The sequence below is a fragment of the Musa acuminata genome, chromosome BXJ2-3 (genome assembly GCF_036884655.1).
Source record: "Musa acuminata AAA Group cultivar baxijiao chromosome BXJ2-3, Cavendish_Baxijiao_AAA, whole genome shotgun sequence".
NCBI lineage: Eukaryota > Viridiplantae > Streptophyta > Magnoliopsida > Zingiberales > Musaceae > Musa > Musa acuminata.
The window spans coordinates 34065794-34093559 of NC_088340.1; the positions used below are offsets into that span (position 1 = coordinate 34065794).

Sequence of the window (27766 nt, forward strand, 5' to 3'; positions counted from 1 at the left end):
ATAATCATTTGCTTCTATGTAGTTTCCCTGACCCTGTTAGCGATGTGGGAATCGCAAGTAGAGAAATATGATATAATTTGTGTATTTTGTTACTATTATTTTGATATTGTGATTACGGAAAACATAGAAGCTTGTCCATGCCGAAAGCCCGATGAACTAATTTTTTTTAAATTTATAAAATTGAAGATTTTGAATAATAAAATGCATTAAAATTGAATTAAGATACATATGTATATACATATATATCATTAAACAAATACAAACATAAAGAACACGGCAGTTTAGACGTCCCTGTGGTTTTATTAAACGCCAAGCCCTTCACTGTATCATCGTCCGTTCCCTTCTCTTTCTTCCCTCCTTCGATCGCCGATCGCCCTACCAATGGAGACTTCACCGGCGAACCGTCTTCCCGAAGCGGATTCTTTGCCCGACGGCTTCGTGGAGGTCTCCGCCGACCCCCCGTCACCGCCTTCCTCCGACTACAAGGACGCCTTGCTCGATCTCCATCCCTTCGGCGAGCAGCTCGTAGCTTCGCCGGCGGAAACCCTAACTACGGATTTTCTGGTCGATGGGACCGAGAAGCTCGATATCTCGGGCGACTTCTTGACGAGAGGGGACAATGTCGGCGACGGCCCTGATTCGGTTGCGCGGGATGGGATCTTGGAGTCGAAACTCGGCGATGATGTCTCGAAGGAGTTGAGTGCACCCCAGAATGAGGTCCTGATAGGTGCATGTTTGCAAGGAAGAGCCCAAGGGGACGGCCGGAATTGTGAAACGGGTGAAAGATCTTTGTTTTATCTCTTGTCATCTGGCTACTTTCTTTTTGGGTTTCTGTCGGTCTACCTTGCTCGCTTTTCTCCTTGTTACATTTCGTGCATATATGGGAGATAATGTATGCCATGGCGACACTAGAACATATTAGTTAAAGGGAACCTAGTTAAGTTACATGAGAAGTTTCTTAGTCTTTTCATTAGCTACAACCCACTGAGGTGTTTATAAGGCAAATCCACTGTTCTTCAGAGAAATCAAATTAGAAGATCAATCACTGAAAAGTGAATCCGCTATTGATGTCTGATATAACTAGGAGGACTTAGGACACAATTAATAGTAAATAAAAATAGGCCCATCAAAGTTCCATTTATTTCATATTCTCATTTTTCAGACAAGATGATGAACGAGGTATACAAGAATAATAAAAGAATTCTGATGAATAAACTGAAATGAGTGAGATATTTAAGGATTGATCGGTCAAAAGGAGAATATTCCCTTTGTTTTGTCTGTTCGACTTTGGTGTTCATTTGGCAGAACACCAAATTGGTTGTGAATGTTCGGTGATAGACTAGGTGGATTTCTTTGCATGTTCAGGTTGCATTAGGTGAATCCAGGATCCAGAAGCCAGAGGATATATCGATGTACTTTGTTTGATTTTATGGCCCTTTTTTTTAGAGCTTAGGGCATTGGGTGGATGGGCAGGCAGGAAAGATTATTACACTTACCTAGTACCTATTAATTTTAATCAGTGATTCAGCATTGGAGATGATCACAAATGAATGAAATCAATGGATGAAAATTCAACACTGTAAATTAAATGTACATAATTTGGCATCTTGACCACAACACAATGCACATTAAAATTATGTGTTGGTAAATTTTAGTGATACTGGGAAATTTTAGAAGTCACTGATACAGTGCACATTAGAAGCCATGTGATGGTAAATCTTAGTAATACCGGGAATTTTAGCATTCAATGCATGTTCAGTATAATGCAAAATAATAATGATGAGGATAACAATTATCTTGTATCTTAATGATGTAAAGATTGCTTGAGTAAGGCCTTAAATTGATGAGAGTTTTTCTTGCTGCAAACCAATTGTTGAACCAGGTACTGTTCGTCAGCTTCATCATCTAAGCCCTTTTCCAATGTCATAAGAGTCTGCCAAAGGCTTGTACTGAGAAATGAGAAGGTTTCAACTTTCAAAAAGGGGCTTGGTTACATATGTGGAGTGACTTCTATAATTTTGCTGGTGCATGTCTGTAATTCTATTGACAAAAATAATGTTACTAAGGAAGACCTTGTAGATATGGTGGACTAAGGAAGGTTTAGCTGAACCTGCTACCATTATAGCTTTTTGTGTAACAGTGTAAGTATGCTGTACATGATTGCTTTGGAATAAAAATTCAGCAGGCTCCATATCATGCTGCAACTATGATGTCTGCAAGTATGGCTCTATGAATTTCTTTACTATCTCTATTGCCTGGTCATGCATGCAGCAACACACTTGTTTCCTTTAATGTTCGGGATGCAAGTAATCCTAGCTATACAAAGAAACTGACTTCCTATGGATTTTGCAGAAACTAAAGGCCAGTTGGAATTACATGCCACCAATCTAAAGGTAAGATATATAGCAGCATATGCTGAATGTTCAAAATCATTTGTGTTTCTGTAAAGCTTCAAGGCATGAAGTCGATCATCATGTTAGTTACATGCACATTAGTTTTCCATGTCTTGAAATTGTTAATACTGATCTCACAGATAATGCATCTTTACTCAATCACATAGCACTTCTATTTATGTTTGCTTTCAAATGTGATTTTTTATTTCTCTATCATGTGCAAATTCTTTTGTTACCTTTCACTAGAATATTCTTTTGTACATGTCATTTATTGTGTCAAAATGAAGAAGTTTTAATTCTACCTTCTTATTGCATTGATCCTTTCAATTGTATATTGAAAGAGTAATAGATATTGCTTATAGGAAAATGAAGAACCAATATATTAATATGGTCTTTCTGTAAGTAGATCTAACTTTGCTTTGTTACAATCTTCCAAAAATTGTTTTGCAGCTGTATAAATTGTTTGTATGATGAAGCCTGGTAGCTTGTTAGTTCAAGGCCTTGAACCTCCACTACTAAGCTGTACCCTTTGATTATGTCTATTGTTCAATTAGCCACTTTTTATTAAAAATGGGGGAATAGGAGTTCAAATATTTATCTCTATGTTGTCAGGGCTTCCTTATCATAGTTTTGCGTTATGGCTCAATTTCTATGGAGTTGTAAACACATTATGATTCTAAGATCCTTGGCTGCTGTTTTCGCTTCTGAAACTCTTGTTGTTAATATGTAATAGGTTTTGATTCCTCTTTATTGGATGTAATGGTTTCTATCAATGCTAATGCCTGTAAAATTCACACACACACACATATATATATATATATACATATATATATATATATATATATATATATGTATATGTATATGTATATGTATGTATATATATATATATGTGTGTGTGTGTGTGTGTATTTTTTTCTGAAAGAATCACTTAATATATAGTTCATTTCTATATCTGTAATAATAGGTAGCCTTATATCCTTGTAGTTTGTCTAGGAGTTCAATTCTAGTTGTTCTTTGCAAGACTTGCGTTGAGCTATGTAGGTATGGTGATTAAACTTAGTTCTTCGGTTACTTTGTTTGTTACATCTACTTAAAGTTCTTTTATTCCAAAACAATAAATATGAAAACCAACTTCTTACTTAAAGAATCTTAGGAAAATGTGTGTCGTCATGCTTGCTAATTCATATCATGAAATATATACATTCAGTCTCCTAATTAGTTTTTACACTTTGGTAAATATTATTTTCGAATTTGACCAAAATTCCCAGATATCTGTAGTTTTCAAACAAGATTTGACAGAATTAAAAGAAAAATCAGCCACACTTAATGAGTTGCAACTTTGCATAATTTAGCTTGCAAAATCATATGCAAGATGATTCTTTCTGCTTTTGGTAATATTAGTAGATTTTTCTAAGCATTTTAAATACTTTTTGCATTGTATAAAATATAAATATCATCTTCTACTTGATGGTCTGATGGTCTTTCAGGAAAGCAGTGAAGCAAAACGAAAAGTTGGAAAGCGCAACACAAAGTCAGAGAAAGAACTGCTAGGATTTACTTTAAAATATCAAAAAGTTATAGCAGAGAGAGATGCAGGTTAGTATTAAAAATGCTACATTATATGCATTGTAATGGGCTGACTCATACAAAGTGCAGTGTGGCTGTCCACTAACCATCAACTTTAACTTATAATACACTTCGTTTTTGAGTTTTTTTTATCATTTAATTCACATAAAAAAATTTCTACTAACTATATGCTTGTAAAGACTGATTTGTATGGACCATCTATTTATTGATGGTATTATATTTCTTGTATAGCATTAAGTTATGGGAATGTGAAAAAAACGAGTAAGTTGCATACTTGCATTAAGATATTAGTATACTATCTTATGGATCATTGTTAGAATTGTTGAAGGGGAAAATTAAGGATGTGGAGTATTTCAAAAAATGCACTGATAGAAGCAATACAAATAATGGTGTTTCACAATATGGATAGGGCATTTAAAATTATGAAGTTATAATGGTTTCTAACTTTCTATTAGGGTTTTTAATATCGAATTGTATCGCCCGATATGAGTGGTATATACTGGTCCGTCAGTAGACCGATAAACGGATCACCTGCTATCGGGCGGTACCATTAATATAGTCTTGTATCGGACGATACAGGGTTGTATCGAGCGGTAACGATTGAAATTTCGATCGTTACCGCCTGATACTTAGATCCGGTCTTAAATTCGACCAGGTTACGATAATATTCACGATTCATGTTTAGGTAGAAGACCTTGGAGTCAGCGGCGGCGACGGGGATGAGGTGGGCATCGAGGAGGCGAAGGATGGTGCCATAGATGGAGTCGAGCTCAGACTCGATCCTAGCGCGGTAGCCGCGAATGGCGGCTACGTTGTCACAGACTTGGCTGAAGTTGCATAAGTCACGAACTTAGCTGAAGTTGCATAAGTCACGAACTTAGCTGAAGTTGCATAAGTCGTGAAGCACCATTGTGCTAACTCCTCGGACTTAGCTGCGATTGCCTAAGTCATGAGGCGCCCTTGTGACTTATGCGTCCTCAAAGGTTCAACCTAGTTGCAACCTCGTACAGGTCCCGAAGGATCTGTAAAACAGAAAGTTGATTATATTGAAAACGAGCAACGGACAAGTCCCGATGTTTCGTTAAAAGGGAAGCTTTACAAGCAATTCAGCAAGCACTTTGAGTGTAAGAGAGAAAAGAGAGGAAGGAGAAACCAAGGACTTTAGAAGGTAGAATGAATGGTTGCAAGTCCACAAATAACTGCTCACCGGGTGCCGAGTGCGAAGGCAAGTTTCCGTCAAGTTAACGTGCGAACTTGTGAAGATTATTCAACCCCCGACAATATACCGAAGCCCCATCCAGCCCTGTGCCACTCGGGGGGTTCCAGGGTGCTGAGATGGTTGACATTTCGTGTGCAGCTGCAGTGTGCAAAAAATAAGTCGTGACACGCGAAAACAGAGTCATTTTAGGGCAGTTCAGCCTGGCGCGGCTAGCGGTCGTACTGTAGCACTGCAAACTGTCGTTGCTTACATTTTCCAAGCAAAAACACACAAAACCAAGGTACAACATGCTGCCATGTCTCTCTGTACAAGCATGCAAAAGTGACGAACGGTTCGTTGAACGAAGTTGTTGCGGGTGCGCGACGACCGTTCGTGACGACGTGGTCATGGTTTCCGCGACCCTCCTTCTGCTCGATGGAGATGATCCGGCAAGATGCGCGGCAGGCGGCGATGACGTTCTTGTAGGCGACAGAGAGGAGGTTATGCTCCTCCACCGTGAGCTCCTCCCCCTCCCTTGCTACATCGACGACCTTCTCCATGTACTCCATCTCCTTGTAACGCTCTGCCTGCTCTACCAACTTCGCCATGTACCTACTTGTTCGGTGGGGTCCACCAATTGACCTCCTTTTTCAAAATGCTTTGCGTACACCGACAACAATGCTCGCTTAGTTACCCTCCGACAATTGGGAATGACCAAGGATCCACTCGCAGAGCCAACATCTAGTAAGAACAATCTGCATAGAGATCATAAGCGGACCGGTGGATGTCGCGGGTTTCTGGGATTGAAGTTTTTATTTTGATTAGTACGTAATGAAGTCTACGAAGGGTATTAAAAGAGCTCAGCAATTGGAGTAATTAACATGAAGCACACAGAAGAATACTCAAGATTAAAAAGGAATATTGACTTAAAGAATGCTGACCTTTTTGGTAAGAACTATTGTGTTTTTCTATTTTTCAAATATTTTCAGAAGATTTTATGCCTAATTTAGGTATACCGCTTGGTATGCCCCAACGTATCGCTTGGTACACCATACTGTATCGTATCGAGCAAAACTTGATACACTGGTATGGTATGAAATTTTAATTCTTGGTTTCTATAACTAAGTTTAGTTTTCATCTAGTGCTAGATGGTTACAAAGATAAAATTTATGAAATTGGTTTAACTTGTAAATGAAACTATATGGTAGTCTAGCATATCAATGGAGGAGAATTATGAGGTAATATGTTCCTTTTCCTTTTAAAATAGTGTCTCATAATGGAGATCAATCATACATTAGATGGTAACAGGAATTATATGTCTATTCTGGATAGATTGGTGAATGAGTTCATGTCTTCGGATTAATCAGATCTAAGGATGGAGATGCACATCTATGTTGCTGTGTCAACCTTTCTGATCTATGTGATATTTAGTTGTTTATTTGCTTGCTTGATTGTAGCTTCCTCTTGCAATTTTGTCCACTTCTGTCCTCCATGGCAGGTGCATGATTTATTGTAATGAAAGTTAAGGGAGCCGTTGATAAGCTTCAAATATGTTTGTAACTTACATTGGTAAACTCATTTTTTTTCCTTTTCTGCCAACTTCGTTTCCAAATTTGTAAAGGTTAATCATTGATCAGGGATGGCCATTATAACAGATATTCAGTTGGTCATTGAAATACTGTATGACCTCATTTTTCATGTGGCATATACTGAACAAACAAGTTAGTGACAAGTGACAACTGAGAGCACCTTTTGACTTCTCGGCTTGCTATAAGGTGTCTGGGATTTTCTCGTCAGGAAGATTTCAAACATTGTTTATTGTCATTACAATGCTAGATGTACAGTTAATTTCCTAGGCCATCTTGAATATTGAGTTGGTCATCTTACATTCCAGTTAAAAAGTTTTATCGTCTTAATATCCTTTGGTTTCAGTGGCTATATTCCATTCCACTTGCTCTATCCTAAAGCATCCTGAAATAGCTCAAAAATTCCTAAATAGTTCTTAGAACATTTAATCTCTGTAACTGCAGGATGATAAAAGTTTCTGATGCAGCCCGGAGAAAGTCAGATAATTGATGCCTTTTCTAGTGATTTACCTGTCAAAACATGTCACACTTATAACATTTAACTTCAGCCATCATTCAAGTGTGATATCAACATTTGACCTTTTTTCTTGAATGGCTTGTTTGGACATCTACTTTAATGGACTTGGAATTAGAGATACCTGCCAGGCTTATTTGACCATTTACAAAAATGGATTTCCAATGTTAGCTGCTTTGGGTCGTTGACCTGGGACATGTCAGGACCATGGTATGCAGTACCGAATGGTACCGCACAATATGGGCGGTACGTACCGGTCCGATAGCATACCGGTACGCGGACCGCCCGGTACCGCTATAGTGCTACAGTAATAAAGAAAATATATAAAATTGTTCGGTACACTAGGGTGTACCACTCTGTCACGGACAAACTTCTAAACAAGATGTTTGATGTAATGCTTATGTATGTCCGTGTCTTTTGGTATGTTCATACTTTGACTAGCATGTATAGGGACAGCCGAAGGCTTAATAGTCCCATTTTAGTTCGGTCAGTAATGGACCATTTTACCCTTTGTTGTGTAACTGTTCAGAGCTTGTAAAGTCTGTTTATAATTTGCTTTGTCTATGAAGTGTTTTCGGAAATGTTTGCTTGTGGATCCCGAATGAGGCATTTTCTCTAACCCGATCTCTCTTTTGTGGGTCCTAAGGGATATGGGAGGCTTCGGGGAGGCTGACCTTTGCGGACGGACACGCAAGGGTGCCGCACGACTTAGGCAAATCCAGCTAAGTCCGTGACAGCTCGGTATGCCCTGGTGTACCGCTCAGTACACCGGTACCGTACCGTACCGAGCCAACCTCAAAATACCGGTACGATACGGTATTGCATACCTTGGCCAGGACAACTGAAACTTGACTTTTGTTGCATTTATTTCCTGTACTGATCTTTCATCTGCTAACATCCTTTATTTCTGATGTCTAATTTTATTTATATTCTGTTCATCTTTTGTGTGAAATTCCTTATACTGATATCTTTTGTTTGAGCAAAGCCTTCTGTTTCTCCTAGTCACATATCTTATATTTTGAATTTGCTTGCCTCTTGAAGCTGTTGCTGTTCGTGAGCGGCTCGAGTCTCTTTGTAGGGAGCTGCAGCGTCAGAATAAAATGCTTATGGTACATTTTCCAGATTAAGAAGATGAAAGGATCTATTTTACTATTTCTACATGTTCAACCTCGCTTCAGCCTGATTTGACTTCTGTAGGATGAATGCCAAAGAGTATCTACAGAAGGACAGAATATGAGACTAGATTTGTCTACAAAGTTTAATGATGCAATAAAGGTAAGGACTAAGATAAAATATCTTAAAGCTTATATTCTTGTTCTTTCATTGTTATGCAGTTTGAAATGGCTTGTCTTGAAACATTTATTTTCTTTAGGAAGTCATTATCTTGTAGCTAAGTCATTGAAATGCACCCTCTATTGAACATCTGCCATGAACCAGCTAGTTTCTTCTGACTAGATGTTTATGCTGATGACCTATACCATACTTCCAAGACTAAGAAAGACAACTGTTGAATCATGAATGATTAAAATGAACAAAAGAATTCATTTCAAAATATAGTTGCATAGTATGTATATTATCTTCTGTTATGTCTAGACTCTATACATTCTTTGTACTTTATTTTAATTTATCTTTAGTGCCCCATAAAATGAACTAGTTAAAGATGCTACCATAGGCCCAGTGTTATGATGAACAAAGTATGAAATGGAAGGAACTGAATATGAATTATAAAGCAGCAAAAAGAATCTGTTGGAGAAGTAAACAAAGGAAAGAGCAATATCTGTTCCCAGAAACTGAGTGTTGGTTGATTCTTGGATTTATCTATACATTCTTTGTACTTTATTTTAATTTATCTTTAGTGCCCCATAAAATGAACTAGTTAAAGATGCTACCATAGGCCCAGTGTTATGATGAACAAAGTATGAAATGGAAGGAACTGAATATGAATTATAAAGCAGCAAAAAGAATCTGTTGGAGAAGTAAACAAAGCAAAGAGCAATATCTGTTCCCAGAAACTGAGTGTTGGTTGATTCTTGGATTAGCCTGACTGACCTTATACGAGATAAGTTTTTTCTCTTAATTTCAGTGACAATAATTTTTTTGGCATTTAACAACAAAACTTATGGTTAAAAAGTGGAGATATGATTCATGGATTGCATATAAGGAAATTGTGTCAAGGCTAGGACTAGTTATAAAAGCTCACATTGTGCAAGAAAAACTGAGGCCTGGCAAAGTATCTGCTCGCATTCAGGAGGTGCTCATTGCAAAACCAGAACCTATTTCTAGTATTGTTTTCTCTACTTGTTTTGTGTTTATGTTCTTTTAGTGGTCTAGTCCCTTTCTGTTTCTACTACAAGAAATTCATTAATAAATAGCTTTTGCCCTGTTGTGTTGTAGGACATAAGCAGTAAGCTTGAAGTGCAAAAAGATGAATGCCTTTCTCAGCTCAAGGAAAATGAGATGTAAGATTCTTGGAAATTTCTTTTCAGATCAGGATATCTTACATGATTAATCTGAAGTAGGTTTATTTTTCAGGAGAATTTTCTTTTCATTTTTATTTGGGCAAGAATTTGGTGTCCCGCACTTTCTTGATTAAAATGAGTAACATTTAATTTGCTATAAAACTGTACAAATTCATGCAAGACCAGCACTTAATTTGCATTAGCATAGGCTGGAAGAACTCTGAATGCTTGATGAATGTACTGGCAACCATGTACCCTCTCCCTTATCCTATGGCATACTAGATACTGTGGGTTCTCATCAGCACATGTTCCGACGTTTTCTTTTACCAACTCATTTTTTTTTGGGTAAAAAGAAATGATAATTGGTTTCTCTATTCAGGGTTCATAAATTAAAACATTTGAGCCCACATCTAGAAGTCTGGAACCAGACTTCTTAGAGATATTATGTTTTCTAAGCCATGCCTAACCTTCCTTTTCATTTCATTTGGCTTTCTGTCTCAACATAATAATGTGTGTGCATGCTCATGCACATATGTTGTCTGCTCCCAGCAGTAGGAATAACCTCCAAAATTGGGGTGACCGGTATTATATCTAGTGACAACTATTAGCCTAGTATAAGATGTCTGACTTTTAAGATATATTGTGCTTACCAATGCAGTAGTTTGGATGTCCACATGATTGCATCTGTTTTATTTTTCCTTGCTGTTATGCATAAAAAAGTATAGCTTTTAACTCTTAGTTCTCCAAATAAGCTAATATCTTTCTTGAATGAAATGTTTTGATGTTTTTGAAATCCAAAGGTTTCTCATCTATTTTTTTCGATAATCTGTTTATACTCCTGATCTTGATTGTTGGGAATCACCTAGTTTTCTTAACTTGTATGATGCAACTTAGATTCCAACTACCATTGTTTGTTACAACTGCTTAAAGTTTTTGGTTATTGACATAGTTATGTTATAATGATTTGTTCTTTTCAACTAGAACATAATGCTGTTATCTTTCCTTCTTGGCAAATGATTTTTTTATTATTATTTGGCTACTTTGCTTTACAGACCAATTACTTCCTTTTTTTAGGCTGAGAAATAAGTTAAAACTTCTTGCTGACCAGTACTCTCTCTCTGAGCAACATTTTGCACAAAAGGTAAGCTTTTCATGAACTTAGAATCTTCTGAAGTTACTATATTTTAATTTCGGTGTGTAGATAAACCATGACTTTGACTTTCAGACTCACTAGTCTTTTGCCTGGACTATATAAACTATGTTCATACAGTTACAGCAGAAGACGCTAGAACTTCAGCTTGCTGATTTGAAACTTAAGCAACAGGAAGAGAAGTCTGCTAAGGAAGAAACCCAGATGCAACTGTACGCCGAACAAGTTTCACAACTAATGGCCACGGAGAAGAGTTTGCGTCTACAGTTAGCAGCTGATGAAGAAAGATTTCAGCAATTCCAGGTATTTGAATATAAGTATCAAATTTTATTCAAATTATTCCAAAGTAACAATAACAAGTTAGGTATAAATTATTTGCTGGTTATCAATTTGAAGGTCTAATCTAATGTTGACTTTGGTACACAAAAGAAAAAATCATCAGCATATTAGTGCTTGGAGTTAGACTGATATAATGTCATATAGATTGTAATTAGTGTATCCCATAATTGCAAGAGGAATTTATGTCCACTTTTTGATGCAGGTTGATTTTGCTTTTCTGTTGTCATTTCTGAATAAATCATCAAATTGGTGGACCAATCATTAAACCATACTACTGTTATTAGGTCTCACTTTAATTTGATCAAATCTTAAATCCTAATCCTCTTTTTAGCATGGTGCACCTGTAATAGTGATTTAAAAAGTGCTAGGTGTTAAGGTCTCAAAATGCCTGAGCGAAACGAGGCACTCCAAAATATTAAAATATAAAAAAAATATTTTAATATATTTAAAATATAAAAATATATTTTAATATTTTAAAATATTCTTTACTGTTAACAATAGAGTGTGAGGAGGAGACTGAGGTAAGAAGCTGAGTCACGGTGAGGACTCAGACGTGGATAGGAGGTTGTTGTCTGAGAGCAGCAGCAGTGGTAGCAGAGAGAGGCAACGACAGTAGAGAGCAGCAACAGGCGGTAGCGGAAAGAGGCAGCGACAATAGTAGTAGAGAGCAGCGACAACGCTAGTGGGCAGTAGCGGAGAGCAACGACAGTGGCAGTGGAGAGCAGTGATAGCAGCAGAGAGAGGCAGCGACAACAGCAACGGAGAGCAGTGACAATGGTAGCGGGAGGTAGCAGAGAGAGGCAATGACAACAAGAGAGGAGAGCGGCAGCGACAACAGAGAGCAGTGACAGCAACAGCGGAGAGAGGCAGTAACGGCGGTAGCAGAGAAGAAATGTCGGCGACGGAATCACGAGTAGGGTTGGGTTTGGGGGAAGTCGCGAGGGGGATGTCACGGATTTAGCTAGTTTTGCCTAAGTCGTGCGACACCCTTACGTGTCCGTCCGTAAAGGTCAGCCACCCCGAAACCTCCCATGGTCCCTTAGGACCTACAAAAGAGAAAACGGGTTAGAGAAAGCGCCTCACTCGGGATCCACAAGCAAACATTTTAGAAAACACTTCATAACCAATGCAAATTACAAACAGACTTCACAAGCTCTGAACGATCGCATAACAAAGGATCCAAAATGGTCCACTACAAATCGTGATCTTCTACAAGTGTCCACATGACATAACATTTATTTACAAGCCTAAAATGATCACCAAACCCAACTAAATTGGGGTTGTTAAGACTTCGACCGTCTCTCTACATGCTGTGCAAAGCATGAACAAATTGAAGGACACAGACATACATTAGCATTACATTAAACACCATGTTTATAGTTTTGTCCGTGACATTCTCCCCCACTTATTCCTTCGATGTTCTCGTCGAAGCCTTTGCCGACACTGCAACTCCTCACCTTTGTTGAGTCTTCAATCTTATACTCCAGCTGCAATGCGTCTGTTGGCTCCCAACTGCTCTCCGCTGCTGTTATTGAGTACTCGAACTTTTGATCCGTCATGATGTTTCAACTCGCCAATGACTCTGACTCTAGTGTGCGGTTGGCTAAGTTGTGTTGATCCCTGTTGGCTCCTGCGGATCCTTCAAATGAATGAAAAGACCATCCTTACTATGCGCCAGTCTCTCAAATGCCTCATGCTGCTTGAACTGGGTGGATGCTTGTTGGAGTTTTAACGAGTATCGCCTCGCAAACTTTAAAGTTTTAGGGTCCTTCCTCTACAAAATTTGTCCATCGACTCTTCTTTCACTTAGTTGCCACTTCCAAGTAGGTTCGCATCACTTCCGCTTTCGATTGGCATTCTGTTGAGAAATAAAGCGGATAAGCTACTCTTAGTAGTACTGAACACCATTGGTGTGGATTTGACAACTATTGTCTTCTATTTGGTTTCTTTGAAGGGTCCTTAAATATGTGCAGAGCTCCTCTGCTGGATAGATAAGAGAATTGGGGTACTCGGTTTCGCCCATTCTCTTAAGAGTTGAGAAGACAAAGGTTACTTGACTTCGCCCACCTCCTCGAGTGTTGTACTTCGTGCATCGAGCTAGTTATTGGCCTTCGCCTGCTCTTTGCTCACACTTCTGAAACACTTGAAGTGTTTTCACTCCTTGCGTTGAGTTAGTTACTGTGATTCACCTTCTCAATGCCATCGAACTTCTAGAATGTAGGAAGTTTTCACCCCAACTTAGAGTAAGTCTTTAATAGTTTTAGTCGCCTCTGGGATTGTACCGTCTTCTCCATCAACCCTGCTGCCTACTCCACTGAGTAGCAAATGTACAGCACTGCGTACTGCTTGCTTCGTTCCTTGGTCGTGCACTCTTGCACGACCCGAAGCCCTTCACTTTTGGCTATCTTGATGAGAAGTTCATTAACACCGGTCCTACGAAGTTCCCTGGCCTCTGCCATTCAGCCTTGCCTCGGTACTTGAAGTTTGCCTTTGCATGCTCCACCTCCTCGGCCCCTTTCATGACCAAGTGTTCTCCCTCCATGAGAGTTAAGGATTGATGACTTCACGGAAGTCCCGCATGTGCGGTACCATGGCGCTGCCATGCCTATGACTATACTATCCGTCGCCTCACATCTGCATCCCTTTCTTCACGATCGGTAGATTTGCCTCTGTGGCACTCCTCTGAGTCCACCTCCATTCTAATCGATGCTTGTTTTTTTGGTAGCTAAGTCCCTCTGGACACGTTGTCGCTTCCTCGTCCCTTTCGACCCTCTACTTCAACACCTTTGTGTTCTCCAAGTAGTTCCCCTTGGTCAATGGAAAGATAGACTGCAACTCCCATGCATGGTCTCTACTATCATGTTGCGGGGTTCACATCGATTATGTTCTCTTTAGCTTCCGTGGTAGCAATGTTTGCTTATTCGGTCTTGTCCTCTGACTTGTCGGGCTCCCTTAAGCGAATATGAGCTCTGGAGCAGTCCAACTCTCTAGCCGCTCCGATCATACCTCTGCATGATCAAGTCCCTCTCATGGGACTCACTGGTACTTGCATTCAAACTTTTCCCTCGGCAGTACACAACTCACATATGCTGATAACCAAGGCTTTTATCTGATGCAAAATTCGATGCACGCACGGAAGACCTGCCTCTACGGTACCATGACCTTCACTCTTTGAATTCATAGCCCATTTTGTCGTCGTGTTGTTCATCGAAGTGGAGCTCCTAATAGCTCCCGATCATACCTCTGTATGATATAGTCTCTCACGGGACTAGATTCGTGTGTATCACATTGCCACGAACTGTTCCACCACGATCTGCTGCACCATGTCGCCTCCTGGTGACATCTCCATTGCATTCTGATCCTTATGGGATGAACTCGGATTGTGATCCCTCTATGTGTGGCCTCCGCCAACACCTTGCATGGCCTCTTTCACTTTCGATTGTGTTTGCTCATTTGGCAATCGACCTTCGTCCACCCGCTCTCGGGTCACATCTAGACAAAGCACCGCTCTAGGATAGTCCATCGCCTAGTAGCTCCCGAAGTCCACCGACTTCGCTGAAATTGGTGCACTATTGTCTAGATCCTAGGCCTCTACCCATACCGGCACAATCTCTGCTATGCACCGCTCCCTTCATGACAACTTAAATGGCAGTACTGTGGTATATTCTTTAAGAATACCCACATCCGCGTCCTCTTGCCCCGTGCCAAGGCCTTCTAAACCCAACTTCGCCTCCGTAAGTTGAGTTGCCTCAGTTCCTCCGTCAAATGCTTCTCTGAGGTAAGGTGCATGTGCCTCGAAGCTCCCTTCGTCTTTGGCACCATGCAGGATGAGCCCGCTCCATCAGAATGAAGGACCCATGAAACGACATGATCCCGCACTTGTTTCTGTAAGAGTTCATATCCTTGACCTCTGTCCAAGAAAAGCTCTGTGCCTTCGCTCTATATTCCATGTTCTATGTCGGCTCCCTTCATGTGGCTTGGGTACTTCGCCAAGTTACACCCAAGTTGTTCTGCTCATCGTTTTGTATTGAGTTGATGGCGGCCCTCGCGCCCACCATTCCACGGGTCAGCCCTTCATTGAGTCCGATCTCCATATCGACTCCAAGTGTGCCTTAATTTGTGTTGCCTTGGATCGCTCCCCTAATTGATCTCGCAATGTATCCCTCAATGCATTATCTCAAGCGAGATCATACGACGACTCCTCGTCGCTCGCTCAGTACGTTGAGCTCTGTGGAGTTGTTTTGAGGTACTCCTCCTCAACATGTGCGGTCCATTACACATGGTTCTCACTCTGAAGAGCCGAGACTTATCCCTCCTGGATATCTATCCCGTTGGAGCAACTTCTCTCTTCGCTTCCTTCGCTTTGAAAGTTTCGAAGACCACCATCCCCTTGGACTACTTCGCCTTGCTGAACAAACTGTGCATTGTTCTACCTCCCGCAAACGCACTTGCTAGATTGCGACTCCACGTCAATACTGCCCACTACTACACCCCTCAAGGCTTAGCAATATGCTGAACTCCCTACACACTCCAGCCTCCTACGAACGTATCCTTCTCATGCTGAAGAGAAAGTTTTAATGCTCCATGGCACCGAGTTTCGGTCGTCTTAGGATGGCCACGAACACTCAATCGTTCGTATACAAGCCTTTACATGAGTACCGAATTCTTCGAGTTAGCAATTCTCCTTATCTCTGTGAGCTTTGCACAACTCTTTCAGTTGCTGAAAAATCCATTCCACTTTATATGGTCTCATCCTTTATCAAGCGTCTCGCTTGCCTTGAGCACCATTAAGTATGGTTGCCAACGTTGAGCCGTAGCTTAAACTCAGCTATCCCAACCTTTGTGCGCTACGCATTCTTCTCAGCTTGCTTGTCCTCGTGGTGCCTCTTGCGCGAAGGGTTGATCATTCCTCTAAATGTCAATCTCCAAATGCCCTCTCCTCTTAGCGACTCCTTTACCCTACATCTCTATGCCTGTTTCCCCCAAACGGTCGTGCGTATTAGCTGCCCTCAACGCAGCCCCGTTAGGTCATCCCACGTTTGCATGCCAAGTGTTTCTATGAGTGCTTGTCCCGCTCTGATACCATCTGTCACGGACTTAGTTGATTTTGCCTAAGTCGTGTGGCACCCTTGTGTGTCCGTCCGCAAAGGTCAGCCTCCTCGAAACCTCTCATGGTCTCTTAGGACCTACAAAAGAGAAAACGGGTTAGAGAAAATGTCTCACTCGAGATCTACAAGCAAACATTTCAGAAAACATTTCATAACCAAGGTAAATTGCAAACAGACTAAACAAGCTCTGAACGGTCCCACAACAAAGGATCCAAAATGGTCCACTGTAGACCGAGATCTCCCACAAGTGTCCACATGACACAACCTTTATTTATAACCCTAAAATGACACAATCTTTATTTATAAGATCTACATGTTGTGCAAAGCATGAACAAACCGAAGGACACGAACATATTTGAGCATTACATTAAACACCCTGTTTACAGTTTTGTTCGTGATAGGGAGGCTGCGAACCAACTAATTCAAATGCTAACGAACAAGACCTAAAAAGTTGGTTCAGTTGCCTGGTTTAAATCGGGCGCTCGCCCGAAGCGCTTGACACTTGGGCTCGGGCGAGTGCCCAGGCGACGCCTCTTTGAAGCATGCCACCTGGACGTTAAACGAGATGCTCAAGCCTCGTCTCGCCTCGCCCGAGTGTCACGAACGGTCGTCGCGCACCCGCAACAACTTCGTTCAACGATCCGTTCGTCGCTCACACCTGCTTGTACAGCTGCTTGACAGCAGGTTTTCTTTTGGTTTTGGGTCATTTTGCTTGTAAATATGTAAGTTCGAACAAGCTGCAGCGCTGCAATGCGACCGCTCACCGAACCGAGCAAAACAGCCCCAAAACAGCCCAAATCAGCCCCGTTTTCGCGTGCCACGAGCTCGCGCGGCGAACTGTCTCGTCGAAGTAAAATGTCAGCCATTTCAGACCCCTGGAACCCCCCAGGTGGCACCGGGCTGGATGGGGCTTCGGTTATATACCGGGCGTTGAACACTCTTTCGCAAGTTCGCACGTGACCTTTACGGGAACTTGGTGTTGCGTCCGGGACCAGGTGAGCGGCTGTTTGTGGGCTTGCAGCTGTTCGTTCATCCTTGAAAGCCTTGCTTTTCCCCCCTCTCCCTCTTTTCTCTTGTGCACACAAGGTGTTCGACGAATTGCTTGTAAAGCTTCCCTTTTCGCGAGACTTCGGGACTTGTCCGTTGCTCGTTCTTTCGATCTAACTTTCTTTCTCTTTTACAGGTCCTTCGGGACCTGCGAGAGGTTACAAAGTGGCTGATCCTTGCGGAGCAAGATCGCAAGGGCGAAGCGCGACTTAGGCAACGCAAGCTAAGTTCGCGTCTTTGCCGCACGGGTGACCCGCGACTTTGGCAACGCATGCTAGCTTTGAGTCTTTGGCCGCAAGGGTGCCTCACGCCTTAGGCAATTTCAGCTAAGGTCGTGACATTGTGGTATCAGAGCGGGCAAGCTCTTCGATCGAACAGCGAACGAACTTCGCAACTTCGCCATGGCAAAGCATCGTGGCGAATCAAGCAAGACGGGGCAGGCCGGACCCTTGCCCCAAGCAGCCGCAGGTGGGCTGCATGTGCACACTCGCTCTCATGCTGTTGGAGCCGCTCATGAGGATCGCGGCAGCGAACAGGATGAGCGAGAAGTTGGCAACTCTCCGCGAGCGGAGGAAGCGCAATCTGGTGCGCTAACTGGGAAAAAGAGTCATAAGGAGAGACTCACGACGGCGGAAACCCGCCTGGATGTTCTGGAAGCGAGCATGGAGGAACTCTACCATGGCCAACAAAGACTTGTTGGGGTAGAGAGCTCGCAAGAGGAAGCGGAGTCCAGGATCGACAAGGTCGAGGCCCTAGTCGACCGACTGTCCGATGACACCAAGGACTCCGTGCAGCACTTACAAGATGTTGTGGCGGAACTCACGGCGAAGGTGGCTATGCTCACAAGAACGCTAAATGCGGGAGGAGGCAACACCCGCGTTGCACCGCCACAAAACTTGAGGGCACCTGAGCCCCATGGATACGGAGGGGCCAGAGATGCCAAGGAGCTCGAGAACTTTCTGTTCGACATGGAACAATACTTCCGAGCTACGAGACCCGATTCTGAAGATACCAAAGTTTCAATAGCAACAATGTATCTGAACGGAGATGCGAAACTTTGGTGGCGAACTCGTTGGGAGGAAATCCAACAAGGTCGGTGTCGAGTCGACACATGGGAAGACTTGAAGCGGGAGTTGAGAACTCAGTTCCTACCGGAGAACACAGAGTTCGTCGCAAGAAGGAAGTTGAGACAACTCCGCCAAAGTACCACCATCCGAGACTATGTAAAGCAGTTTTCTGCACTGATGCTGGACATACAGGACATGTCCGAGAAGGACAAGTTGTTCAGTTTCCTTGATGGTTTGAAACCATGGGCTCAGCAAGAGCTGAATAGAAGGAATGTTACCGACGTGGTCGGGGCAATTGCAGCTGCAGAAAGGCTCACCGACTTCGTTTCCTCTGAAGACCCAGCGAGAAGGAAACAATCTTCAAGCAATCGCCCTCAAAAACATTCTCGAGGGAAGGAGCTCGGGGGTGAACAAAAGAAGAAGAGCTCCCACAAAGGGCCGAACCCGAAAGGCAAGGCCTCAAAACCGGGAGGATGCTTCTTGTGCGGAGGACCACACATGGTAAGGGAGTGCCCACAAAAACAGGCACTCAATGCGTTGACGGCATCCATCCACCCTCCCCGTTCGGACAAGGGCAAAGCTGTGGCCCTTAGCTCAAGCAGTTCAGAATCCAGCAGCGACGATGAAGAGTCGCAAGGACCCCGAATGGGAGCAATGCGTCTATTGAACGCTATGCGGGGTCAAGTGGGGGAGAACATAAAGACGAAGGCACAAAGAGCAGGAAGCAGTGATCTGATGTATGTGGACATCAAGCTGAATGGCCAAACGACCCGTGCCATGGTGGACACGGGCGCTACCCACAACTTCATAGCCGATCGTGAAGCACAACGACTTGGGTTGACATTGGAGAAGAGCCCAAGCCGAATGAAAGCGGTGAACTCGGAGGCCAGGCGAATCTCCGGGTTGGCGAAGGGAGTTCCCATCAGAATCGGGACTTGGAGCGGAAACACCAACATGATGGCCGTGCCACTAGACGACTTCCAAGTGATTCTTGGAATGGAGTTTATGCACGCGGCGAAGTTGGTGCCGATGCCATTCTTGAACTCCCTATGTATGATGGGAGGAGATGACCCCTGCGTGGTTCCCGTCTCTCGGAGAGGAACCAAGGAGCCCCAACACATTTCGGCCTTACAATTGAAGAAAGGGGTGCGAAAGGGCGAACTGACATTCGTGGCTGCTATGAAGCTAGAGCCACTCAACGAAGAGGCCATTCAAGAACCTGCTGTAGTGGCGAACGTCTTGAAGGAGTTCAAAGACGTTATGCCACCCGAGTTGCCGAAGACTCTCCCACCACGCAGAGGCGTGGATCATAGTATCGAGCTGGAGCCAGGAGTGAAGCCTCCAGCGAGACCACCCTATCGCATGCCCCCGCCAGAGTTAGCAGAACTCAGAAAGCAGTTAGGTGAACTGCTAAGCGGTGGTCTCATCCGCAGCTCAAAAGCACCTTTCGGAGCTCCAGTTCTCTTCCAGAAGAAACAAGATGGGAGTCTCCGATTATGCGTCGACTACAGAGCCCTCAACAAAGTAACAGTGAAGAACAAGTATCCCATCCCGCTCATTGCGGACTTGTTCGATCAATTGGGTAAGGCGAAGTATTTCTCGAAACTCGACCTTCGGTCGGGATATTGGCAGGTGCGCATTGCTGAAGGCGACGAAGCAAAGACAACTTGCGTGACCAGATATGGAGCGTTTGAGTTCTTGGTGATGCCTTTCGGCTTAACCAACGCTCCGGCCACATTCTGTACTCTCATGAACCAGCTATTCAAGGAGTATTTGGATAAGTTTGTGGTCGTCTACTTGGACGATATCGTCGTTTATAGCCAAACGCTCGAGGAGCATGTCAAGCACCTTCGGACAATTTTCAAGGTTCTCAGGGAGAACACGTTGTTCGTAAAAAGGGAGAAATGCTACTTTGCTCAAACTGAGATCCTATTCTTGGGGCATCGAATCGGTGATGGCTCCATTCGGATGGACAAGTCGAAGGTGCAAGCAGTTGCGGAATGGCGAACTCCGAAGAAGGTGCCAGAGTTGAGATCCTTCCTTGGTTTCGTCAACTACTATCGACGCTTCATTGCCGGGTATTCGAAGCGGGCAACCCCACTGACGGAGTTGCTGAAGAAGGAGCAGCCTTGGAAGTGGTCGGACAAATGTGAGATAGCATTCCAAGACCTGAAAGCTGCTGTCCTAGAAGAACCAGTGCTCAAATTGCCAAACTATGGAGAGCCCTTTGAAGTCCACACAGATGCTTCGGACTTCGCTATTGGAGGAGTACTCATGCAGGAAGGTCATCCGGTGGCCTACGAGAGCCGCAAACTCAACGAGACCGAGAGGCGGTATCCAGTGCATGAGAAGGAGATGACAGCAGTGATTCACTGTCTACGAGTTTGGCGACACTACCTTCTCGGGTCGCGATTTGTGCTGAGGACAGACAACATCGCCCTGAGTTATTTCCAAACTCAGAAGAAGCTCTCCCCAAAGCAAGCACGGTGGCAGGACTTCCTGGCTGAATTTGATATGGCAATGGAATACAAGCCCGGGAAGGCGAATGTCGTGGCCGATGCGCTGAGTCGGAAAGTGGAATGCGTGAATGCTGCCCAACTGGAGGGCAGAGGCCAAGCAAGTCAGTTACACTCCAACTTCCTTTCCCGAATCAGAGATGGACTGTATAGTGATCCCCAGGCAGTTATCCTGATGCAGCTCATCAAAGAAGGCAAGGCACGACGATTTTGGGTCCAGGAGGGACTTGTTTACACAAAAGGGAATAGGGTTTATGTTCCCCGAGTGGACAATTTGAGGCGTGAACTCTTAAAAGAGTGTCACGATTCCCTTTGGGCTGGACACCCCGGCATTCACAGAACGTTGGCTCTCGTGGAGAGGGCCTTCTACTGGCCAAAGATGGGGATTGATGTGGAGGAGTATGTTCGAACATGCCTTACTTGCCAACAAGACAAGGTGGAGCAGCGGAAGCCGGTGGGACTTTTGGAACCGTTGCCCGTACCAGAAAGGCCTTGGGAGAGCATTTCCTTAGACTTCATATCAAGCTTGCCACCTGTAGGGGGACTTGGATCGATACTTGTGGTGGTCGATCGGTTTTCAAAGTATGCAACTTTCATTGCTGCTCCCCTACACTGTTCAGCTGAAGAGGCGGCCAGACTGATGATGAAGGGTGTAGTGAAGTATTGGGGAGTCCCACACAATATCGTTAGTGATCGAGACGCTCGGTTCCTGGGACGTTTCTGGACCGAGCTATTCAAATTGTTGGGGTCAAAGTTATACTTCTCTACAAGCCTCCACCCCCAGACGGATGGTCAGACTCAAAGAATAAATTCGCTCTTAGAGCAGTATCTCCGGCACTACGTGAGTGCCAATCAACGAGATTGGGTGAAGCTGTTGGACATCGCCCAATTCTCCTACAACTTGCAGCGGAGCTCTGCATCCAACAAGAGCCCCTTCGAAATTATCACAGGACAACAACCGTCGACTCCGCACACTATGGCAATTGGGTATACTGGGAGTAGTCCATCAGCCTACCATTTCGCAAAGGAGTGGCATCGAAATGCTGATATTGCGCGGGCTTACTTGGAGAAGGCGGCAAAACGGATGAAGAAGTGGGCAGACTTGGGAAGGCGACCACAGGAGTTCAAAGTTGGCGATTTGGTGTTGGTAAAGCTCCAACCAGCATCACTCCAATTCTTCAGGAAAAGAGTCCACAAAGGATTGGTGCGTAAGTATGAAGGGCCCTTCCCAATTATCAGCAGGGTAGGCAATGTTTCTTACAAGTTGCAGCTGCCGGCGTGGTTCAAAATTCACAACGTTCTTCACGCCAGCAACCTGAAGGCCTACCATTCAGATCCGCAAGATGCTTCTCGAAGTGTTCCAACTCGGCTACCTCCCATCACAGCCTCCTACGAGAAGCGAGTGGAAACCATTCTGGCGGATCGCAAGATAAAGCTACCCAACGGAGCGGAGCAAACAGAGTACTTGGTGAAGTGGCGAAAGCTTCCCCGAACTGAAGCCAGTTGGGAGCCTGAAGACGCCCTGCGACACGAAGAAGACGTCATCAACAACTACCAACAAGCGTCGACGAGGGCGTCGACAGTTTAAGTGGGGGAGAATGTCACGAACGGTCGTCGCGCACCCGCAACAACTTCGTTCAACGATCCGTTCGTCGCTCACACCTGCTTGTACAGCTGCTTGACAGCAGGTTTTCTTTTGGTTTTGGGTCATTTTGCTTGTAAATATGTAAGTTCGAACAAGCTGCAGCGCTGCAATGCGACCGCTCACCGAACCGAGCAAAACAGCCCCAAAACAGCCCCAAAACAGCCCAAATCAGCCCCGTTTTCGCGTGCCACGAGCTCGCGCGGCGAACTGTCTCGTCGAAGTAAAATGTCAGCCATTTCAGACCCCTGGAACCCCCCAGGTGGCACCGGGCTGGATGGGGCTTCGGTTATATACCGGGCGTTGAACACTCTTTCGCAAGTTCGCACGTGACCTTTACGGGAACTTGGTGTTGCGTCCGGGACCAGGTGAGCGGCTGTTTGTGGGCTTGCAGCTGTTCGTTCATCCTTGAAAGCCTTGCTTTTCCCCCCTCTCCCTCTTTTCTCTTGTGCACACAAGGTGTTCGACGAATTGCTTGTAAAGCTTCCCTTTTCGCGAGACTTCGGGACTTGTCCGTTGCTCGTTCTTTCGATCTAACTTTCTTTCTCTTTTACAGGTCCTTCGGGACCTGCGAGAGGTTACAAAGTGGCTGATCCTTGCGGAGCAAGATCGCAAGGGCGAAGCGCGACTTAGGCAACGCAAGCTAAGTTCGCGTCTTTGCCGCACGGGTGACCCGCGACTTTGGCAACGCACGCTAGCTTTGAGTCTTTGGCCGCAATGGTGCCTCACGCCTTAGGCAATTTCAGCTAAGGTCGTGACACGAGTGCTTAGGCGAGTGTACAATGTCACATCTAGTCACCATAGAGTGTCTATGTTTGTGCAAGAGAAGGGTGACATCAGAAGGTTTATCGCATAATAACCATTAACTGATTGGAGCTTTTTCCAGCATGTTTCATGAGTCATAATGGCTCATTCTACATCTATGTTCCAAGAAGAACCTAGCAGCTTTCTTGTCTTGGGGTTATAACATAGCAAACATCTTGAATATCCCTCTAAGAACATCTCTGTGTTCTCCTTGACACGTGAGTTTTCTAGTCCTACAAACTGCCACCTAATTTCTTAGGACCTAAAATTCTTTTTTGCTAATGTTTTTAATTATGAGTATAGGATTTAAGATGGTTGGTAATGTGGCAAAATATGTTCTCACCATGAGAGTTGGTGACTGAGTGAGTATCCATAAATGACATCTGGATGTTTGATGGGGCAAGGGATTAATGCGGCTCTTGCTCTTGTTAGCTGGCAGATCAAATGCTCTTTGAACTCCGCTTTATTTTTGCTAATTGCAACGTGATCTAAGCCCTTTACGTTTCAATTCTTGTATCTTGTCAATTTAAGATAATTTTGTCTAGATGATTATCAACAGTATTTTTCATTCTGATGATTAGATATTTTACCTTCAACTGATACAGAACAGAGTAACAAGTATTATTTGAAATTCTGCTTCAGGATGCTTTGTCAAAAAGTAATGAGGTCTTTGAAGCATTTAAGCAGGAGATGGAAAAGGTAACAATGACTTTTAGTGGGTATTGCATGTTGCTGTGGAGAAACCCCTGCATTTCGAATTTATGATTTACCAATATACTTACTCTTGTTCTCTTTTCAACTGAATTAAGTAAAACCTATTGAATATACTCTATGTGACTTGAATTTTGATCAGATGACAAAATTGATAAAGGAACTTAAGAAAGAAAATGAATTTTTAAAGAGCAAATGCGAGAAGTCAGATATTGCATTGGTGAAGCTCATTGAAGAGGTAAGCTGAGCTGGCAAATTATTATTAACTTTTGGTTTTAGTTGTGCTTGATGCATTTGGCCATGATTTATGGAACGATACTGTTTGGCATGCAAAAAATTGGTAAAAAATGGACCCATCTGTACTAAAAAATGGCTGATACCAATGCAACACAATTTTTGCACGTCTCAGCATGAGACTCCCTGTGTTAACTGAAACTAAAGTGTTTGGGCATCATCTTTTGTGACACAACCAACTCTTAACTTGAAGTTTGATCCGATGGTTATCAACTTGTCATGAGTTATCGCATGCCTGAATATTCATTTTCTTTCCATTATGATTTTGGACCACAAGAGAACTTCTTGCATATTTGATTAGGGTCAACATGACAATTGAGGGATTTTCAGCCATAAAAAACCTTTGTGAGAGACATTTTATGGCGGATTTATCTGGAGTTAGATTTCATCATGAAGATTACCCCCTGTTTTAAGGATACTAATTTCTTTGCAGTTTTAAGGATACTACTAATTTAGCTTTCGTGTGATCATGGTTCAAACCAGTCAAACAATATTTGGATCTTAATTATCTTTTTATCTGTTACAACCAATGGTAGTTTAATATTATGCCTCATCAGTGTTTATGATCGCATGCCAAAAGATATTTGAGATGCTGTTCTTATTGTTCTATTCTCCCTGCTGTTTTGGAAGCGCGAGTCAATGAAGAAACAGCTGGAAAAAGTGAAGAACCAGAAAGAAAAGCTTGAATCTCTATGCCGGTCGCTGCAGGCAGAGAGGAAGCACAACTTGGCTAAGACCATCTCAGATCCTGTTGCCGTGCAGCTGACTCCATCAAAGGAAGAAGACTCGTAACGAGTGATCACATTTTGGCTGTTACCACTTGCAAACACCAGTGCTTAAGATCACTGATGCAACAGTTTTTGCATAACATAAGAAGAGCAGAATATTCGTTTTCCGTTTCCTTGAATTATTACAGCTATTTCAGAATAAATCACACGCCATGCAGATTTGTTGCTTCTCTTCTCATCCTCATCCTCGGATGAAGCTAAAAGCCTGGAGGAGGTTGGGTCAGATATCTTCACGAACTCTTCATTGTTACGGTTCCTCTTTTCCTTCCTACTCTGTTATTGCCAGGAGATACATGTATTAATTGCATCTCTGTCAATATCTCTATCAGTTGTTTGTGGCACTGTCACCAAATACGTAGCTGTGTCCAGCCAAGACAAAACTGATGATACCAGCTAAAATGACACTCACATGGGCTTGTCTTGTCTGCAATTACTTCCACCCAAAAGTGTCCACCCCCTACCTACTATTGCTTCTTAACAGGTGTCGCCATTGCCACCCAGCTCTGTGCTGGCCAAACTGTGACAGGCCAATCCCTGGACTGCTCTACATAAGTGAGACAAGACTGCTGCTGCTCTCTGCCTACTTTTCTCGGCAGCAGGAGTCTCGTATGGGCCACAGGTACCGCATCGCCATCCTCGTCGCCTCATTAGCCGTCGTGCTCGTCGCTGTGCGTTGCAGAGGTTTGATCACATGAAACTTCCCACTCGCTTACCTTTGATCAATAGTTTGGGCCTGAGATATCTGCTTTGTTTCAGAGACTAGCACTACGGGGTTGTATGATGCCGACTACCGGGGACCGGAGACGCACTCTTCCTTGCCTCCTCCGGAGCTACCCCGGACAGGTACCGTGAGGCTTTCCTTACGACTCCCTATTACTAGGCAGCTACAATCTTAACATCGCCTCGAATCGTTCTTCAGATCCCAAAAACTCGCCGTCGAGGAGAAGAGACGGCGGTAGAACTGTAAGATTCATTTCCTGCTTTCGAATTATTATTTTTGCTTCTTCTTGATCATGACCGAGATGTTCTAATCACAGCGAATACCAGTTCATAGATAGGAAAACGGAGGATGTGTTACAATAAGACGGCTGGGTTGTGGCTATCGAACGTGATGATGATGTATCTGATGCCACTCGGATTTGATGATGTTGAAAGAATACATACTGAAGGATTCTAATGATCTGCCGAGAAACATTCGACATGCTTATAGCAATTCTGGTCTGAGAATCGATCAAGTTTAGTATAAACCATTTAGCCAATTCGTCAATAAACAAAATCTAAGAAATAAAGTGTTCATCATCAATATCTTCTATTTCTTCGTTGGCTACTGTGTATGTTTACTCTCCAGGTGCAGACACCCCTCGTTTGAGCCTTTCCCTCTTCGACTTCTTTTTTGAGATTGGCTTCTTCCTTCTTGGCGGAAGGGTCTTCTGTGCATACATATAGAGCGCACAGTTTCCGAGGAGGAAGAGCAGTATAAGTCCTCCCACAACAAGCAAGACCACCAACCCTGGGTTCAACCCTCTACTTGTTTCCTCCTTGATCACATCTCCCTGTTCATTTCAAATGTTAGCCATCTCATATTACAAAAGGGAAGGATACTAAAGAAGCAGGAAAAGATTTATACATCAGACAAAGTTATTGTTGAATCATGTCTGATTCATGGCACACATATCCAACACCACTTAAACACATTATCTAAACTGTGGGCACAAGATCAACTGATCATAGGACATGCTACACATGCAATGTCTGAAGCATTAGGAACATTTTAAATCATTCCCTTATCAATGTGGGTTTTCTAACAGCAAGAGTTTTATAGTCATTTTATTTGGATCTACCAAGCTAATGATTTAGCATTTTCTCCCTGAAAAACCAATATAACATAACATCAAGCTTTGAGTGGCAAACATAAACAGACACACACAGGATGGTTCCAGCAGAAAGCCTGCAGTAGTTTGCTAACAAGCAGACACTCTGTAAGATTTTCTAATGACTCAGATCTTTGTAATGTCGCCTTCTGGATTCCCTATCTAAAGAAGTCCATGTGGCACTCAGTGGAACCACATCAGCAGTTGAATTTCCAGTGGGATAGAATACGAGGAACTGAGATCCATAATCCAAAATGTGGCCTGGAACTTTTTCAATTAAACTTGCAGCCATGTTCAATAGAACAAAGCAAACAGTTTCATGTAAAATTGGGTTTTTCAAGCCCTATTACTTAATTTAAATTTAATTGTCACATACAGCTTCAACCAATTTATCCTTCCATAGGTAAGCCACCTAAAATAACTATTAATTTTTGAACATATATCCCAACTGCATTTAATTAAAAAAAAAAAGACAACAATCTACAGTGACTATATTTTCTTCACTGGATGAGGAAAAAGACTTATTAGTCAAACATGAAGACATACATAGGAAATGAACTTGTTGACTTTTCCAAGATATCTAATGTGACAAACTTCATGATCTCTGACTTTAAGCTAGTTATTTTGATAGAGTTATATGATCTAAAGTGTTATCTCAAGCATCATAAAATTTCACTAATGTTTGGCTACAT

At 43.1% G+C, this 27766-nt stretch overlaps 1 protein-coding gene across 2 annotated transcripts; it reads left to right on the forward strand.

Annotated features, from left to right (window-relative positions):
• The first annotated feature begins 290 nt into the window (after nt 1-290).
• LOC135607826 (uncharacterized) lies at nt 291-26513 on the forward strand. Of its 2 annotated transcripts, none has more exons than XM_065099948.1 (14): nt 291-778; nt 2353-2393; nt 3881-3989; nt 8320-8387; nt 8476-8553; nt 9673-9737; nt 10812-10878; nt 11008-11190; nt 24053-24109; nt 24264-24359; nt 25046-25884; nt 25960-26046; nt 26123-26166; nt 26241-26513. In XM_065099948.1, exons 1-11 carry the CDS (start codon nt 382-384, stop codon nt 25205-25207), a joined length of 1323 nt encoding a protein of 440 aa, XP_064956020.1. In that variant the 5' UTR covers nt 291-381; the 3' UTR covers nt 25208-25884; nt 25960-26046; nt 26123-26166; nt 26241-26513. The 2 variants fall into 2 exon arrangements, with proteins under 2 accessions (XP_064956020.1, XP_064956021.1); XM_065099949.1 differs by having other exon boundaries at nt 26251-26513.
• Nucleotides 26514-27766: the final 1253 nt, after the last annotated feature.